Source organism: Lampetra fluviatilis, chromosome 5 (genome assembly GCF_964198595.1).
Source record: "Lampetra fluviatilis chromosome 5, kcLamFluv1.1, whole genome shotgun sequence".
NCBI classification, from domain to species: domain Eukaryota; kingdom Metazoa; phylum Chordata; class Hyperoartia; order Petromyzontiformes; family Petromyzontidae; genus Lampetra; species Lampetra fluviatilis.
This window is the reverse complement of record NC_136279.1, coordinates 641315-659802: the sequence shown is the minus strand read 5'-3', so window position 1 is coordinate 659802 and position 18488 is coordinate 641315. Positions and strand designations below refer to the sequence as shown.

Genomic DNA, 18488 nt, shown 5'->3' with positions numbered 1-18488 from the left:
TGGTGAGAAATATTACAAATGTAGCAAATTTTTTAAATCCAAATTTGGACCATGACGCTGGCACACAGTCGTCTACTCTTGCGAATTACATCGCGAGATATTGAACGTGCACCGAAGCAGACTGAGCAATGTATATATGGCTATATACAAATCAAGATTGTATATGGTTACTACATCTAAAGGAATAACCCGGGCGGCCACTCGACTCGTACCTTGAACCTTTGCGATGACAAACGCCTTTTCGCTCGGCCACGTCCCCGCCCCATTGATAACGCGAGGTAGATACAGAATACAGAGTCCGAGTCTGTGCAATGCTCAGTTGGTAATGACACTCGTTCCGCTCGGAGTAACATTGCAGTGGGCCCTGTAAGGACTCATGATGACAATGTGCTGGGCTGCACGTTTATTAATTTCAATGAAATCAATCAATGTACGCAACCACCAACCCTGCCTCCGACTAAACTCATTATCTAGTGGGCTATAACCAAGGATCACAGTATTTTTGACTAATGCGCTAAGTTTGCTATGTGTGCCTCCAGTTACTGTTTATTTGTAAAAGATACAATGTATTTGCAGACAGTGACACTAATCAGATGAATTGTCTCTGATCACCGACTAGGAGTAATGAATGACGACTTTATCTACACAGATTGTGTAACAAAGATTGTTTTATTTAGTTCGTTTTACGCGGAGAGACCGGCATGTGCAGGAGACACAATGTCTGCTCATCTGCGTTGTGATCTACGCAGGGCCAATGTGTGCACGGGATGCCTCTCGTGTGGCGGCGTGCGTCCTGGAGGAGGAGGAGGCTCGCATGAAGTCTGCCTGGGGAAGCTGAATGGAGGCTGCGGCCTGTTTGCTTTGTGGTCAGAATCTCTCCCGTCGTGGGGGCAGTTCGTCCGTGTGGCCAGCGCCGTCGACAAAGATTAAGCAAATAACGAGATAGGAGAGTTTAATTTGGAAGATTATTAGACTCGCAAGCTGCCGTTCTGCGGCACGCGGCGATGTTTAGACTACGTTTAAACTGAACCACTGGTGCAAACTGTACACGGGGGAGTTCACAGCTACTTGAAAATGCACTGCAGTGTATGATTAACACGTAAGTGTAATATTTAAAGCGAAAAGGAAGCAGAACTCCCATACCCCCTGCCCGATCTCTGGGGGAGATATCCGAGTGCTTGCATTGTTGAGTCACTAGCGCGTGGCGGAGACCCAGCGCGTGGTGGAGACGATGTGGGCCCCAGGTGTCCCGAGTCGGGCCCCACAGCCAGGCCGCAGAGTTGGCCTTCGCGGAGACGGCCAGGGCTGTGTGTTGGCTCGAATAAAACAAAACACATTTGTTTCCAAAAATAGCAGGGCACAAAGAAAATCCATCGTTACCATGCCCAGGGCTTCATTTCCCCTACGTATGTTTTGGACGGATAAAATAGTTCCGCACCCGGCACTCCACATCGAGTATTCATCTCGCTCTGGTGTTGTGGTTGCTCGTCACCTTCCTACTCGCATTCTACCAGCGACCCAGAACGTATTGAGCGAGATACTCAGTCCTGGCCAGAGCAAGCTGAAGACGATGCGACTGACGCGTGTATAATGCTTTACATTCGTGAAGCACCTGGCCTGCAAACGGGCATTATTCTGCCAGTAGGGGGCGATGTTTGCCAAGTGTAATCCCAATTGAATAATTTGCAGGTGACTTTCTAATTTGGCAAATGTGTTGGTTTTCGCGGTTGTACCTAATACGTCTCTGATGTAATAATACACTATTATTATAAAGGAATGTCGTTGGCGTCAAGTGAGGCTGTGATTGTGTGTGTCTCTGAGTGTCATTCGCGTTTGCCGTTTTGTGTCAATTAGCACCCTGGCCACCCTTGCCGACGAGACGTTCCATCCTCGCGGCTTTTCCCACGTGAAACACGTTAACAACGAATAGAATAACAAGGACGTGTTCGGGTTGTACCACCTAAAGCAAGCAGCGGCACAGTTCGTAGAGAACGCGAGTGATTCCTGAAGCAGCTCCCAGCACGTGCGGCAAAACGTCGGACACGATGCAGAACAGCAACGTGGTTACAACACGGAGGGGCCATCTCTCGAGGGATCGATGCATCCGTGGAGAGGCTGTGGAGGCTGCGGGCATGCACAGCGCAAGAGGAATGCGTGCGGGGTGACGCGGAGCAGAGAAGAACACCAAGGAACTACAAGGCGCGCTGCCAAAGTCCGCCCCGCTCAGCCAGGCGAGACAGCCCCGAGCCTTGACTGCTTCTGCTGCTGCTGCGGTTATTTTTTTTTGTTAAAGCGCTGCGATCCTACCCAACCGGTAACCGCGGGGACGTGCTAGAAGCGCTCGCTGTGGGATAGAAGAGGCTCAGAAGCCGGGGCTCGTGAAGGAGGCATCATGAAGCGAGCCTCCTCCTCCTCCACCTCCACCACCACTCACCAGCACCACCACAGCCACTCCATCAAAGGTAACACGCCGTCACTTCTCGCCGCTCACCTGCATCGCGTCTCACCTGCAGCTGCTGTTATCCATCGCATGCGCTGCCCCATTGCTGCACCGCGCGCAACGCCTCCGCGGCTGCAGGTGGCTGGAGTCGCGAGCATCGGCCGGGCCTGTGCACTTACACACGCGTCTACAAAACCAGCACAACCTCGCTTGACACAACAGTGCGCTACAGACTGTATGCTTAGAGTCGAGTAGGGACTGTGTCGCGCTACAGTCCGGCAGACTCGCTCTGCTGCTGGGGGTAAAAGTGCTCGCAGTCTGACGGAAGGTCCATCATCGTCATCATCGTCTATTGAGGGTCGATAAAATAGATACTGATTTGTGTGACGTCAACAGGTGTCGTCCTATGGATAGACCGACTCCCGTCGTGAGAATGTGGAATTTCCACCACTTGCATGGGGCCACCAAAGGGAGATATTGATGAGCGCCGCACCACGATCGTGCGCAGCCTTCACTCGCTCTCGCGCCGACACAGCCGAGACGGCCGAGACGGCCTTGGCGATCTCGTCAAGAAGCACGAACCACCATCACGCGAACTCACGGTGGTCATCCTCACCGCAGCGGCTTTTGGCTGCTGGCCATTGAACAAAGACGGTCACTGCATCGCGCGCTTTCAGATGCGCTTCTGCGGCCGTCTGGAACGCTCTTCCTTCCGATATTAGGAAGCCACTGGGGCTATGCAACTTTTAAATCATCATCATCTAGATTGACAAACTAATTCCTTTAGAACTGTTTTTGTGTTTAGTGTGTTGTCCTTCCCCCGCACAGTTGGCTACGTACGGTGCGAAATAACTTCAATATACACACACACATACACACATACACACATACATACACACACATACACACGACACACGCACACACGACACATACACACACGCACACACGACACATACACATACACACATACACACACATACACACACACATACACACACCATGGGAACTCGGCCACGCGCGAGCGACGCGCTCACTCTTCACGCCGCTGTAACTTTATTGACAAATCTCGACCACCTGGGTTCGAGTCCCGGCCATGGCACGCGGCATCTGGACCTGTTCTAGCGACCTCCCCGATGTTGACTCTGCCTATAACGAGCAGCCCACGCCGCTGGGCTGGGCGAACATTCGTACTGGGGAAACAAATGGGGTCGGGCGTGGTGACGAGCGCAGCAGGGCCCTGGTGCGCTGTGTGGGACATCATCGGCGCTCGCTCATAGAGAGCTCCGACTGGAATCGGCGAAGCAAGGGAAGGGGGATTCCTATTGGGGATTCAGGATGTAAATGATCCCCATCGGATTCTCTCCGATCCAAATATTGGACCAAACTAATCCCCTTCCAACCACCTTGCGAATGCGAATCTACAGTCGATTGATTTACATTGCGAGATGTGCGCACACTTACAAAACACACAGTGTTTACAAAAATTCCTCATCTTACACCACCAGCACGTCACATAAAATACCACTATCTCACCCCATTATCATATCACACCGTGTCTCAAACAGCGCAGCAGTTGGACAATGGGCGCTCCGCTGTGTGCCTTGATGCGCACTGCGTGTGGAATGGGTTCAGAAATAATATTTGTGAGTGAATGAAGACACTATCGAAGGGCTTGCATCATAATAGTGACAACACTAATGCAATATCTCTTAGGTAAGATGCTGGCGAGCAGTTGTGGACGTGTCAGTGTTCTTTTGACTATTGCAATGGGAAGTAATTAATCTTAAAATACCTCCTGTCTTGTGAAATATTCACACCGCAGCACAGCCGGTGACCGTACATATCCCTGCGATATGCAGGAGGTCTGTGAACGCCACCTCTACGCGTGGCACATACCTGCTGGAACATGACTCGCAGGCAGCCCTGCCCTCCCTAGAATTCACACAAAAACGATATTAGTGCGGGTCTCTTATTGATAATGAGTAACAAAAACCCTTAACCCAGGGTATGAGTGCAGTGACCCCGAGTCATTGTTGTGGAGAGAAAGGTATGGGAACGAGGCGTAGTCTGCTGCATTCCCCACGACGACGCTTCGTGATGATGCTGAGCTCGGACCCATATCGAAACTTTGGGCAGTCCGCCCCGGCATTGCCTTCAGCGAGCATGACTGCCGACGAAACACCGCTGAAAGAATCCACTCACTCGACGGACATGTGGTCGATCGGATGTGTACACAATTCTATTTACGCGGGGAGACAAATGTGTGCTTATTTGTGTTGTGCACTATTGGTGAATATCCGTCGTGTCATTCCCCCCCCCCCCATCAGCGCTTCTTTACAAGGAAGCCGGTTACTCAATATCTGCCTGCAGCCACGCTGAGCCCCTTTGTGCCACGCACACACCACCACATTTGCATGAACTCGCGGGGTCATCGTCAGCCAGAGAGCGACGCCCTGGGAGGGCCCCACACCCAGCTGGCAAAACTGGAAGTGACGCGGAATGGAGAAGCAGTCGGCGAGCTCCTGAGAGGCAGCGAACAATGAGTCGCGTCCTGAGATGGAAGCCGCCCTCGCGTTGATGGGCCCAGCGACTGCCGATAGCAATTGACGAGGCACTCAGAGACACGGCGCAGACGAGCCCCGCGGGCTCCTGTATCGGAGCGCATGCGGGAACGGTGCAGCGCTGTGTCGTCCACGTGTCTATACACGCGTTGTGAGTTGTATTGCGGCAATTAGGAGCGTGTTCTTGACGAATGTGCTGAGTTTGTTGTTGTTTTGAGATGTATGTGCAGGAGCATCGGAGTGCGTTGTATTGTTAGCGACACAGATTCTTTATTGTTCAACCAGTGCAGTACACACTTTGAGACTTAACTTGGCTTGTCTTTATTCAAGAAGGATCTGGTTACAAATTAGACAAACACCCCCCGTGTAGCTGGAACGTCACGCCTTTGTCTTACTAGCGTTGATGCGTACACACCGAACCAGGAAATTATTTAAGGCTGAGTCGACCTCGGGGAGGCCCAGTACCGCTTCAAATTGTGGCCACTGATATTGTACAATGTAATCATTATATACACGCGCACGCCTCTTTCTAGTAAAAAGCTTTACTGGACAAACATAAGCTCGATTATCTAATTTCAACCAAATAATTAACACATGTAAATTAAAACAAGAGCAGACCGAGGTGATGCGTCGCCTGTGGTGTAATTGCCCAGTGTTGCACGATGCTCTAACGATCACCATCACCACCACCATTGTATTGCAACTGCGTTGGTCATCAGCTGAGCGCACCCTGACTGACACGAGGCGCGTCTCGAGGCGCGCGATCTCCATCCAGTGGCTGTGTGGGAGGGGGGCCCGCCCCTGAGTCTGGGACCTGCGCGACAATCTTTGTTGTAGTTGTCGTCGTCGTTGTTGTTGTTGTTGTAAACACTCTCGCGTACATCTACGCAGGAGAGCCTCCACCCAGGGAGCGATGCAGCTTTGTGTTTTACCGCTGAGCTATTTGCAGGGGTTTCTTCTTCTTCTTCAAATGTGGACCTAATCACGCCGGCACATGCCTCGTCCTCTTTGTCGAATAATGTCACGGGATCTTTGACGTTCACCGTACAGCAGACGGCGCCGAGTGCTTTGGTTATTATCATCATCATCATTATTATTATTCCTGCAGTATTGACCAGGACGGCCGTGGCACTTGTGTCGCGAACCTCTCTGCAACAACGACGAGATAGAACACCGAACACGTCATAGATTTAGCAAAACCTGGAAATGGCACAATATTAAACAGGGCCTTTCCCAGCCACGTGGCACCCTTTACCCGCAGAGTTGCAAGGCACGCAGAGCTTTAAAGCCGACAGTATACGGTGTCCGACCTACTCAGAACGAGTGCATAAAGACTGGCCCATGGACCTGTCCATATCACGCAATACAGGAAGTAGGTGATGGCTTTAAAATGTTAAAGTTTGACTCCAGTTATACATGGGGAGGGTCACTGCCCGAAAAGTCATCATATTTTGTTTACTGCTTCTAGTTTGTTGATTTAAATATTCTGCCCTGATATCAGTCCACTGTTGGATGAGGTTAATTCCCCACGCCTCGACGGAGGTTGTTCTGGAGTGCGTCTTACTCTCCGTGGCCTGTTGTAATCCAGAGAACGCGTTGATCGCGACGAGATACCAAGCCGTGCCCCTGTGCTGCTCAGCGTGGGGCTCGGGTTTGTTGAAAGGTGACCCGGGTCAGACGGCCCCATCAATAATTCCGCGTGCAGCAGCAGCGGCAGCGGCAGCAGCAGCGGCAGCAGCAGCCGTGGTGAGGCCGCGTGAATAACTCGCGAGCTGAGCACTCGGCTCGTCTCTCGAGATGAGAGCTGTCATCATCATCATCATCAGCAGCAGCAGCAGCAGCAGTGATGGATCCACTGCTGGATGAAGGCCCTCCCCTCCGCGGTGTAACAATTCACCTGGACACCTGAACATGCGCTCCACTTTACGTGGCTCAACCTGCCTCCGACGTCCTCTCTGATCCGCGTGTCCAGAGCGGCGATCGCTCGGCGTGGCCTCTCCACCTGGCAGGGGAGCCGGGTGCGTGGGAGTGTGACAACGTTGACCACGTTGACCACGGCGATGAGCGCCTCGCTTGCCAAAGCCTCAGCGCCTCAGTTGTGTATAGACCCTCATTAACGGATAGATAATACAGACGGTGACTTGCGCTGCATAAGTAATGCAGTTTAAATAAGAGAGGCGCGGGGTCTGTTCCACCACGTCAGTAAAACTTAATCCGTTGCCCACGCGGTGGCTTCAGGAATTAGTTTTTTTTAATTCGTGTTGGGTGAGAATGAGGTTAAGTTACAGCAACCGCGTGTGGAAAATGCGGACGATGTGTTCACGTCTGCAACGATTGCCATGGTCAATCCACTGCTGGCTGAAGGCCTCCTCAAGACTCCACAACCTCCCACGAGGTTGCTGCTATAAATCTCCACGTGATCAACCCCTTGGTTGAGCTATCATTTGTGGCCAGGCTTCTGGAAAATAATTCTAATAGCCCATTGGGCTTTACCTGGTAATCTCAACAATAGTTTAGTTTTATTTGCATATATGTTTGAGTTTTTTTATTACCTTTCCTATACTTTGCCCTCCCACCGTGTTTTTGTGCCGTTTGTTGTTGTCACCTTCTGACCCGTCCCTACTGGACTACTGTGAACAAGAGCTTCATGGCTCATCGGATTCCTCCTGCAGTACAAATATTCTGATTCTGATCCCGTGATGCGTGCTACTCATTCACGATCGTAGACTAAAGAGCGCGGTGCGCGCGCCATGGACATCATCAGAAGAATTAGAAGAGCGTTCACTCTGACGCGAAACAATTACATTGCGTGTAGGCATCCTGGAAATATTACGAGCTGTGTGCCGACGTCAAAACCAACGTTGAGCGTTGCAACTTTGATTTAGTTCAACAATTCGTCAATCACTAAACAAAGAGAACACAATTTTAACTAAACAAAGAGAACTAAAACAACCAAGGTCAATAGTCGTTTTGTTTATTCCACGTTGGCAGTGGTGCACAAGCACCACCGATTATCTCTCTCCTGTAAAGAAAAGCCATTGTTCTAAACGTCGCCTGTACGAACGTCTTCAAGCGAGCGTTATTGACGAACGCGTGGTGCTCCTCGCTACATCCAGTTTGTAGCCGGGGAGCGTCTGGCATCGTCCAGCATAGGGAGTGGTGGAACGGCCACGGTGGAGGCATTTAGGGGAGAGCCCCCCCCCCCTCCCCCGTCAAACGGCGACAGTGACACGAGACTTCACCCCCCCCCCCCCAGCAAGAAACACGAGGAGGGGCGGGCCGACTGAGAAAGTAAACAAAGCCGAGATCGGGGAGCGAGGCAGCGTTGCCCGCGGCGATGGGAGAGTGCGTCTTGATGCGGCGGCCCGGTTATAGCAGGTTCAGTCCGGCTCGCATCTCGCGGGCAGCAAGACAAAGGCGGTCCAGTACAGAACGTCCTCGCGGCGTTGTGTGGATGTGATGGGGGTTTGTGCGTCACACGCGACGTGAGATGAAGGGAGGAGAGACGAGGAGGGGTCGGGATTTACCAGTATGGCGTGAGTGGGGGTGGGGTGTGAGTGGGGGTGGGGTGTGAGGAGTGGGGGATGGGGATAGCGGGAGGAGGAACAGACACCAGACGTGGCCTCCCGGCTCGCTATAAAAGCCCTACCCGGCAGGCGCAAGGCAGTGAACTCAGTGAACGCTGCCTTGGCTCGCCGGCTCGGAGGGGCGCTCCAGCGGTTTGGCGGAGCCGCTTGGCCCCGCGCCCCTCCCGCCCATCCACCACCCACAAACTCCTCATCCACCAGCCACACACTCCTCGTCCGCCCAGCCACCTTTTCAACCAAACCAGCCATACATCCATCCATCCGGCAGCGCTCGCTCGCCCATCCGTCCAGCCACGACCTCCACACCGCCCGCCGGGTGCGTGATGCTGGTGGACCAAGACATCGTCGGCGCTCTGAGCTCCACGAGGATGAGGGGCCTGGCCTCCGTGCTGCTGGGTAAATAAAGGGCGCAGGCGACACCGGCGGCGAGCGGCGATGCGGCGGTCACGTGCGGCGATGGATACGCGCGCTGGGCGATGTTTTCGTGATGTTTGCCTCTCGCTAATTGTCACCCACGCGGCTTGCTCCCGGCGCAGGATTCCTCAAGCAGAGGGGAGCTGGCTTCAATGACTTCGTGCACAAGCTCGTGGCCACGGACCACCACCAAGCCGTGTGTAGAAGGTGAGTTGGCCTCTCTGCTCCTCTTCCCAAACGAGATGCACGCCAGCTACCGAGCCATGCCGGGTCTCGTGGCCCGTCGGAAGAGACACGACGGTCGCTCCCAGGTTGTTGCGATCTCTGATTAGAACACAACCCCCCCCCCCCCCGTCATCCCATCATCCCCGCTCGTCACGCTCTGAACGCAGTCGCGCTGTTATTGCCCGACTTCGTAGAGATGTATTGTGTGGGTTGGTGGTGGGGAACATTTACCACGGACTCGGAGCAAAGGAAATCCTACCAACACTTGTGTGGCCCTTCTGCTCTGAGTAAGAAGCGTTATCTGAAACGTCGGCCTACTGCACGTGTTTTCGACAATAACAACCCAAGTTTTACATCGCGCCGAATTGCGACCGCAACTCACGGCGCCGTGCAGCAGCAGCACGCTCGCGTATGCGCCTTGATTTTCCCTTCGCATGCTTCGGGGTTCTGCGTGTGCTCCCGAGTTTTCGCCCACGAGTAAAGACTCATTAATTGGAGGATAACACCCTGACATATAGAGGACTGCAGAGCTTGGGCAATTGTTGTCGCCGGCTGCCTTCCCGCTCGTCTGTGGTTCCTCCTCCCTCTCTACGAGAGCGAGTCGCGTGCGGCAGCGCCTTACAAGTGAACACGAGTACTGTATTGAGTTCACGCGAGTACTCTATTGATTGTATGCATATGCTGCACCTAGCAATTCCTGTGGAGTCAACGGCGCCAGCGGGTGAATGAACGTTTTCTTAATGCTCCTACAAAGCAACGTTGCTTAAGTTGCTATCATTGACTTGCTAAATTTGCATCTCTTAAACGCTGCAACCGAGCCAGGTGCGTGTTTTTACAACGTCTTTGCTAGAGAAGTGATGCTCGTTGTTATTGTCTAAGCATTGCTGATGAGCGCCGTGAGTGGTGAACGCCAACTGACGCTGCTGTCCGTGACTGCAGCGCCGCCACGTGCACGTGCCCCTCCGTGCCTCCCACCAGCGCCGGCCCCAACGCACAGGCCGACCACGACAATGGGAACAAAGTGAGTGGCGGGCCGAGCAGCCACGGGACGTTACTATGGCCAGGGCGCAGGCGTTCCGAGGAATGTGCCCATTGCTGTTGTAACTTGCTGACCCGGCCATCCTGGACATCTGTGAAACAGAGCGTCATGGCTCATCAGATTCCTCTTCCAGTCGAGAGAGACATTCTGATTTCAGGACCTTTGTGTATCGGATAATCGGCAGCATGGGCCATGATTAATTATCTGCTGCTGGGTGAATGTCTCTCGCGATGTTGCACCGTAATCATTGTGCAGTCCCTGGGACAGTCTTGTTCTAGCAGTCTCGAGCAAAGATGTAAAATAACCCACCAGCAGCAGTCTGACGTGTCGATACATCTGGGTCATTGCTCAAAATAATGGTGGGGTTGGATGCCACCTCCATCTGAAGAGGTTGAAAGTTAATGGAGCTGCACAGTTGGGGGGGGGGGGCTGGTAGCGGTATTGGGGGGGCTGGTAGCGGTATTTGGGGGGGGGGGTGTGGCACCGTGAGACTTCTGTGTTCATGGGAATGCCGATTGGCGTCGCTGCGTGACGCGTTGCTGGTGTCACCGGAGACCCCGGCTCTTCCTGGGGGTCTGCACGACAACCGGACGGCTCTCGCTGGATCTGGTTCTGGTGGGAGGGAACATTCGGGGGGAGGGGGGTGGGAGATGCTGTCACATCAGTGGAGCGTTTGGTTAATTTGCATCGCTTTCTTTCTGTGTGCAGCAGCAGCAGACTGTGGCTCCAACTGAGATGATTAACCTGGGGCCATCTGCAAACCCTCAGTGAGTGTCTCATCTCTAGAAACTTGCTCCCATTCACACCTGTTCCGGTTGTTAGGATGTACAACGTTGTGGTCTTGTGTACAAGTTCTAATGTGCGTGTTGTCATTTATGTTTCTAGTGCAAAACCAAGCGATTTTGACTTCATGAAAATTATTGGCAAAGGCAGCTTTGGAAAGGTTTGTTTTTTCATCATGAAACTAATTGCCTTGCTGTATGCATTTCATTGACGCTGAACCTTCTTCACTCGAGGTGCAAATTTGCGGTTTTAGCAAATCAGAATAATTATTCATCATTATGAAATGTTGCTGACGTGTTCTGCAGGTTCTTCTGGCCAAGCACAAGGCCGATGGGAAATTTTTTGCTGTGAAAGTTCTGCAAAAGGAGTCCATTCTCAAACGGAAAGAGGTGCGTCAACTTGCGTTGCATTTATTCATTGGGAGTGCTGCAAATAGTGAATTAGCATAGGCGTGGGCAATTAGCCATGATGTGCTCTCAGTCTTTCTCCTGAGGTCGCATCCTCCCAGCGTCTCCGGAGTGTAAATTGAATGAACGTCACTTTGTGCAAAGTCGACTGTCATATTTCCACCGCTGGCTCGGGGTCATCAACCACTTCCCGTTAACTTGAGCAAGTAAAACGTCGCGCCGTGAGCAGCGACAACAACTCCTGGTGGGGCGGCCCTCGTCCAGTAGAAGGGGGGGGGGTGGGGGGGCCTGACACGAGAGCAGCGCGCCGCTGCTACCAGTCTCCGTGTGCGGGGCATCTGTGACGAAGAGCTTTGTCGCTCGTCGGATTCCCCCACCATAAATATTCTGATTCCAATCCTGCAGGAGAAGCACATCATGGCGGAGAGGAACGTGCTGCTCAAGAACGTGAAGCACCCCTTCCTGGTGGGGCTCCACTACTCCTTCCAGACCACCGACAAGCTCTACTTCGTCCTGGACTACATCAACGGTGGCGAGGTGAGTGGCACGGAGAGGCCCGCACTGCCGTGGGAAGGAGGGGGGGGGGTGTCTTCGGTATCTCGATCGGGCGGCACGGGACACAGCCCAGCTGGTCACGTTGACGTCAATGTCGGTGCACGTGGCGAATTAGACGAGAAGGCTGCCCAGCAACTAACCGCACGATCAAAACTGTAGTAGGTTAAAGTAAACGCGTCTCCTTCAGCTTCTTGCAATGAGCAGCGATAAAGAAGCATTGAGGAGACATTCGAACCCGAACAGCCGGAACGATGAGAACGAGCAGCGAGGTCACGGGTCGGGTGGAGGCGCTGTGTCGATGATCGCATCGCAAGTTTGCAAGGGAGGCCTTCATCCATCGGTGGATTGAGCAGGGCTGGTTGATTGTGTCCCTGTTGCTCACGGCCGGCGCTCTCCTGCGTGCGCTGCAGCTGTTCTTCCACCTGCAGCGGGAGCAGTGCTTCATGGAGCCGCGTGCACGCTTCTACAGCGCTGAGATGGCGAGCGCCATCGGCTACCTCCACTCCCTCAACATCGTCTACAGGTGCGGGACCCTGCCCCCCCCCCCCCCCACGCACAGCTCGCTAGCAGAGGGTCATTACATCGTTGTCGTCAGCCATGCTCGCTCTACTGCTGGACGAAGGCCCCCCCCCCCCCCCCCCCGCCCTCCAAGCCGCTTCCACCTCCTGCGATCTTGCGCTAGCAATAAATCCACCCAGCTCTTCCACGCGAACCGATTTCATCGCTCCGTCTCTTGGGGGACCCATTCTGGCGCGCTCGAAATCTAATGCGAAAAGCTAGGATTTCTGTAATTAACGTGTGCGTGTTGTTGTTGTCTTCACAGAGACCTGAAGCCAGAGAACATACTGGTGGATCATGAGGTGAGCTTCAGTTGATCTCGACCGCATGCAGATTTGTTTTATTTTTCTTGCCGAGTTGTTTTCTTGCCGGATTTCAAGTTGTGGCCGCTCACGCTTTGTTGCAATGCGGTTGTGACAGGGCCACCTCAAGCTCACCGACTTCGGGCTGTGCAAGGAAGGCATCCTCCCCAACGACACCACCTCCACGTTCTGTGGAACCCCAGAGGTGACGACACCCGCCACGGCTAAACACACACCTTGAGCAGTCTCACAACTAACCCATCGCCTCGTTTCACATGTCATTGTACAAACTGAGGTGGGCATTTTAATGTCGGTGATTTTGTGCTCAAATGAATACTGAAACGGTGCTTTTCTTATTTAATATTAAACAGCCGAGTCGCCGGCGGTGGAAATGGCACGTTCCTTAGGCAGGGGAGAGTCCATCAAAAGCAGCAACCACTGTTGACTTCCTCAAAGTAGTACACTATTTTATCCACCCTGGAGCAGCGATGGGCGAAAGTTAACCCACAACCAGGATTTGAACTTTGAAACCTTCGGATGGCAAGGCCGCTCGCTCGGCCGTTGAACCACTTGGACGGTTAAAGTTGCCAGGAGGCAGGTTCTGTGAGCGCGCTTGGCAGATCCGGCCGTCGCTCGTTTACGTTTGCGCCCTGCGTCTCCCGCGTCGAGCAACGCGAGAGACGTGACGCCTTGCCGTGTCCCCTTCCATTGCTCCCCCGCCGTGCGTGCACAGTACCTCGCCCCGGAGGTTCTCCGCAAGCAGGCCTACGACCGCACCGTGGACTGGTGGTGCCTGGGCGCCGTGCTCTACGAGATGCTCTACGGCCTGGTGAGGCTGCGTCCAGTGGGACGGGGGTGGGGGCGGCCTCGTGCCCCCCCCCCCCACCACCCAGTGCGGGTTACCGTGGTTATGTGGTTACCGCCACTGTTTTTGTGGTGGTGAGGGTTAACTTGTGGCGTAACACGTCCCATTGTAGTGCGTTTGGCTAGGGGTGCTTGGTTTAAATAAAAAAAATATATAACGTAACAAAAATAACCCCCACTTTACTGCCCTTTCCGTATAAACATCAGATGCTGTAAAAAGATTTAGTTAATGGTGTCTTGATTAAGAGGTGCACTTAATACAATAAGAATTATATATTTTTGCATGATTCTGTTAATAACTTGTTCATTTGTACTTAAAAATAAAATAACGTGAAGCAGGGGTCATCTCCATCATCCAGCCGCTTGCATTTCCATGTCTTTACGTAAAAGCAAATATCAAACAATGACACTGTTGAGCACATAGTCTCTATAGGTTATCGTTTGCTCAAGAACCTGTCCTGTCCCGTTTGATGGGGGGGGGGGGGGGGAACTCCCGCAAGAGATGAACAAGGAATGAACGGTGTTTGGACTTGCGTAATGATGGGGCGATCCTGAATCTAAAAATAATGAAATCTTTGTCGTCCGCGTTGCAGCCGCCGTTCTACAACATGGACACGACGGTGATGTACGACAACATCCTGAACAAGCCGCTGCAGCTGCCGCCCATCACCACCAACGCCACGCGCTCCATCCTGGAGGGGCTGCTGCAGAAAGACCGCGAGAAGAGGCTCGGCGCCAAGGGGGACTTTGTAAGCGGCGTGCACCCTACGGCCCCCTCCCCACTTTTTTGTCTGCCAGCGGCCCAGCGGCCCAGCGGTCCAGCGGCCCAGCGGCCCAGCGACTCTGTGTCAGCCCAGCGGCTTGTTTTAGTTTATGGACCAGAGCAGAATTGACTATCACTCGAGTGGTGACAAATGTTTTCTTGATAGCAGCTTCTGTATATGGAGAATAAAAGTGCATCCTATGATTTCATACATATTTAAGCAACGTTATTGCGTAGTCCACCTTAGGCGATTTTCAAAGGCAAGTGGTGCGTGTAAAGTAAAATGTTTGTTGTGGGTCCATGGGCTACTTGACCTGCCCTCGCCACATTCACCCTTTGCTTGGCCCTTCTTCCTTAGCCCTGCTCGGATGAGGTGGGCTCACATTTACATCGAGAGCCGTGAACTTCGCCGGGGAAGTTCTGCATTCCCATCAGGGGCCGTAGTTGAATCGCTGGCTGACTTCCCATAAATTAATGGCAAATGTATCAACCCCCCCAGTTGACCCGTGACCCAGGATGTGCATGTGTCCATGTGTGCTAGTTGTACTAGTTGTACTCAAACCACACACACGCTTTTGATGGATAGCTCTTACCATGCACATCGTCCCAAAGCACATATCAACAATCGTACAAATATTATTATTTCCAAAGTTGCATTGACATGAATTCCATCGCAGATTCATAGATCATTTCAGACTTGGAAAAACAACAATTTGCTACACACTCTACTGTCGGGTCTTATCTATGCAGTACGGTTTCATCTCGTGACCAAATATATGAAACATCAAAATGTAAATTAACGGCTGACAATGTGTGATCTCTTGCAGCTGGAAATCAAGAACCACGTCTTCTTTTCACCGATCAACTGGGAAGACCTCTACAACAAGAAGATTAAGCCTCCCTTCGACCCCAATGTGGTACGCTTGAGATTGCGGGAGAAAAACACAATCTATACCGCCGCCTTCCCAGTCCGTGACACTTCATGTACTGCTCTCCCACGTTACGGAGCATGAGGAGTGCTCCTCTATTGGTATTCTTTGGTCAATCATGGAAAGTGCACAATCCCCCATGGCAGGCACTACTGACTTCTTCCTACAGTGGTACTCGATCAAAACGATGGGCCGAGTCGACCTCCTGGAGATTTTAACTGGCATACACACGTCAAGGGTATCCTGATCGAGAATCAAAGCCTTCTCAGGAGGGTCTTGCGACATTGGGATGTTTGATTAATTCGGTTTGTGAGAGTTTGGCAGCGTGTGCAAGGACCGTGATAGATCCACAGAGACTCGATGATCCAGGACTGCAGCCATCTCCTTGGCCCCCCCCCCCTTGCACTTTGCCCGCTTGCCACGAGTTTCACCCGCTCCTTTTCACCGCTTCACTTTGGAATTCCCTCCGAAGGCCCCTCTTCTCAAGTTCTCGTAATCACCTTGCTGGATTCAAAAGCCTGTGTACAGTATCATCCATCGATTTGCGAACTTGAAAAGCGCTGTTTGCTGCTGGCCATTTGCCGCTTTGAGCCTTTGGCCCTGTGCTCGTCAGCTGTGATTGAATGATGACTATAATGATGATGATGAACCACACTGACGTGTGTGTACGTTCTGCAGCTGGGACCGTCGGACCTGAGCCACTTTGACCCGGCCTTCACGGAGGAGCCCGTGCCGGGCTCAGTGTGCCGCTCGGGCGAGGAGGAGGAGGAGGCGGCGCTGCGCAGCGCCCAGGAGGCCGACGACGCCTTTGTCGGCTTCTCCTACGCTCCCTCCTACATGGAGTAGAGTGGCTGTGTGTGTGTGTGGAGGGTGTGTGTGTGTGTGGTGTGGAGTGGAGGGGCTGTGTGTGTGTGTGTGGAGTGGAGGGGCTGTGTGTGTGTGTGTGTGGAGTGGAGGGGCTGTGTGTGTGTGTGTGGAGTGGAGGGGCTGTGTGTGTGTGTGGAGTGGAGGGGCTGTGTGTGTGTGTGTGGAGTGGGGAGGGGCTGTGTGTGTGTGTGTGGAGTGGGGAGGGGCTGTGTGTGTGTGTGGAGTGGAGGGGCTGTGTGTGTGTGGAGTGGAGGGGCTGTGTGTGTGTGTGTGTGGAGTGGAGTGGCTGTGTGTGGAGTAGGCAAAAATGAGTAGATTCAAATCAATTCCTATGTTCACATACAAGCATCCAATCGTGTGCGCAATAATTATTTACAATTTATGCAAATGAAATGAAAACAAACAAGTGTACTCCATTAAGGCCAATGGATCAAAGGAGATAGAACAAACAAAAACACCGATGAATGATAGGTAAAACAATATCTTTTTTATCAAATCTCTCGGCTTGAAAATCGTGACAATCCATCAACTTGTGGGATGCTGTGACTATTGGCCTGCCTGCGCTGCGCACGGCAGGCACCGCTCCTCCCGGCGGCCACCTGGAGGTGCGGTGACTGCAAAGCGCCTCGATCGCCGCTTTGCGGACGCCGCGTCGGGCGGACCGGCGTGCAATCTTCACGTTGCCCAGTCGCCCCGGCGGGGGGGGGGGGGTGCCCGGTTCGCACTGCTAGCACGTGGTGGGCATTGAAGGCAGCCTCGCACGGCGCGCCCCACACGAATGTATCATTTCACGGAGGGTTTCTATGACCGTGGTTTTTGTATAGATAGTTGCTGCTACTCGATGATGGTGCTCAAATATTGAAGACAAGAGACGTTTTTAGTTTTCGCTGATATGCACTGATTGTTAAATAGGTGAAGGTTGAAATTACCAAGTTAGGTTTTTTGAGAATGAACATTTGCAATACGCGTCGATTCCTACGTTTCATTGAAACTATGCAAGTGCATTTTACAAACAGACATTGTGAACTTTGTTTTCCCGAAAAGGTTTTAAAGCATGCTTTGTTTTGGTTTGATGGATTATTTTTTTACTTGTAACATTTCCTGCACCAATTTTTTGTTCGTGATTTTTTTTTTTCCGTCACTCTGTAATCATTCCAGCGACGTTTCAACTTGACCGTGAACTTTTGTAAATGAAGCAACAAAGCGCTGCACTTTTTTCGGCAGAACCATTACATTCCCCTTCAGCAGGTGCCTGATGTTTAGCATCCAAATACTCTGTGTCCAGCAATTTGTACTCGTACTTGAACAAATGTACATCTGTACATAACTCTTGAACAATAAAGGGTAACATTTTATATGCTTCGTCTTCGTTTCTAACTGCTATCAGTTTGAGCTGTGTGATGTTAATCTCCAATTTACGTGGTAATGGCCAAACATCCCAATACCGAAACATTAACTTATTCAATTGGAATTGCGTATGGTGAAACATCCGCCCACCTACTGAACTTGGAAGGGCACTCCTGAAAAGGAGTCCTGAGACTGAGATTTTCCTGGGTAAACAATCGTCCTAGTAATCATAGTAATCATTTAACGAGATGAAATGTAGACCCGTTGAGGCCCATGAATCATCCATTGCCTCTTGTCAGGATGGCTTAAATTACATAAAGCAGTTTTTTTTTATTACTGTTTAAAATAAGCATTTTAAATTCAACGCATTCGGGCTACAAAAGGTGAATTTTACTTTTGTAAAGTAATAATGTGGCTTTGGAACGAACAGTGACTTGAAAATGCAACGGAGCCTCGATAAATTAGCACAGACCTGCGATGGAAGTGAAACAATTCGGATGAATGCAGCCAGAAAACTTTTAACATTAAAACTCCAGCGAAAGAAAACACAGCGCTCATGCAAACCCCCATGATGCATATGGGTGTCGCTTGGCATACTGCGCTGGCTGAGACGGGGGTGGCTGTCTCGAAGCCTGGCCAAGCTAATTGTGGAAAGTCTATTAATGGGTGGGGGGGGGGCATGCCTGCTGGGGGGGGGGGCAGTTGAGTGCTGGGGGTTGCTGACCTTGCACGGCTTCGTCGTCGCGGCTGCTGCTTCAATCGCTCCGCGGAAGACGGTAAACCCTGCAGCACCGCATGCTGCCGTTGTGACGTCACGGTTAAACATGTGATGCAGCTAATCCGGCTG

The 18488-nt window shown here is 52.1% G+C and overlaps 1 protein-coding gene across 3 annotated transcripts; it reads left to right on the top strand.

Moving 5' to 3' along the window:
• Window positions 1–8639: 8639 nt before the first annotated feature.
• LOC144932360 (serine/threonine-protein kinase Sgk1-like) lies at window positions 8640–17649 on the top strand. 3 transcript variants are annotated; one of them, XM_078856320.1, is made up of 14 exons: window positions 8640–8984; window positions 9125–9209; window positions 10167–10248; window positions 10978–11033; window positions 11152–11209; window positions 11355–11438; window positions 11862–11993; window positions 12422–12534; window positions 12835–12871; window positions 12990–13076; window positions 13605–13700; window positions 14329–14484; window positions 15326–15415; window positions 16106–17649. In XM_078856320.1, exons 1-14 carry the CDS (start codon window positions 8912–8914, stop codon window positions 16271–16273), a joined length of 1317 nt encoding a protein of 438 aa, XP_078712446.1. In that variant the 5' UTR covers window positions 8640–8911; the 3' UTR covers window positions 16274–17649. The 3 variants fall into 3 exon arrangements, with proteins under 3 accessions (XP_078712446.1, XP_078712445.1, XP_078712444.1); XM_078856319.1 differs by having other exon boundaries at window positions 10975–11033; XM_078856318.1 differs by having other exon boundaries at window positions 10972–11033.
• Window positions 17650–18488: the final 839 nt, after the last annotated feature.

What these genes read in the sequence shown, in the direction of transcription:
- LOC144932360 (XM_078856318.1), top strand. Translation starts at nt 8,912, where the DNA reads ATGCTGGTGGACCAAGACATCGTCGGCGCTCTGAGCTCCACGAGGATG. An exon ending in CCTGGCCTCCGTGCTGCTGG is followed by an intron (nt 8,985 to 9,124) that starts GTAAATAAAGGG and finishes CTCCCGGCGCAG; the next exon opens with GATTCCTCAAGCAGAGGGGA. An exon ending in GCAAAGGCAGCTTTGGAAAG is followed by an intron (nt 11,210 to 11,354) that starts GTTTGTTTTTTC and finishes CGTGTTCTGCAG; the next exon opens with GTTCTTCTGGCCAAGCACAA.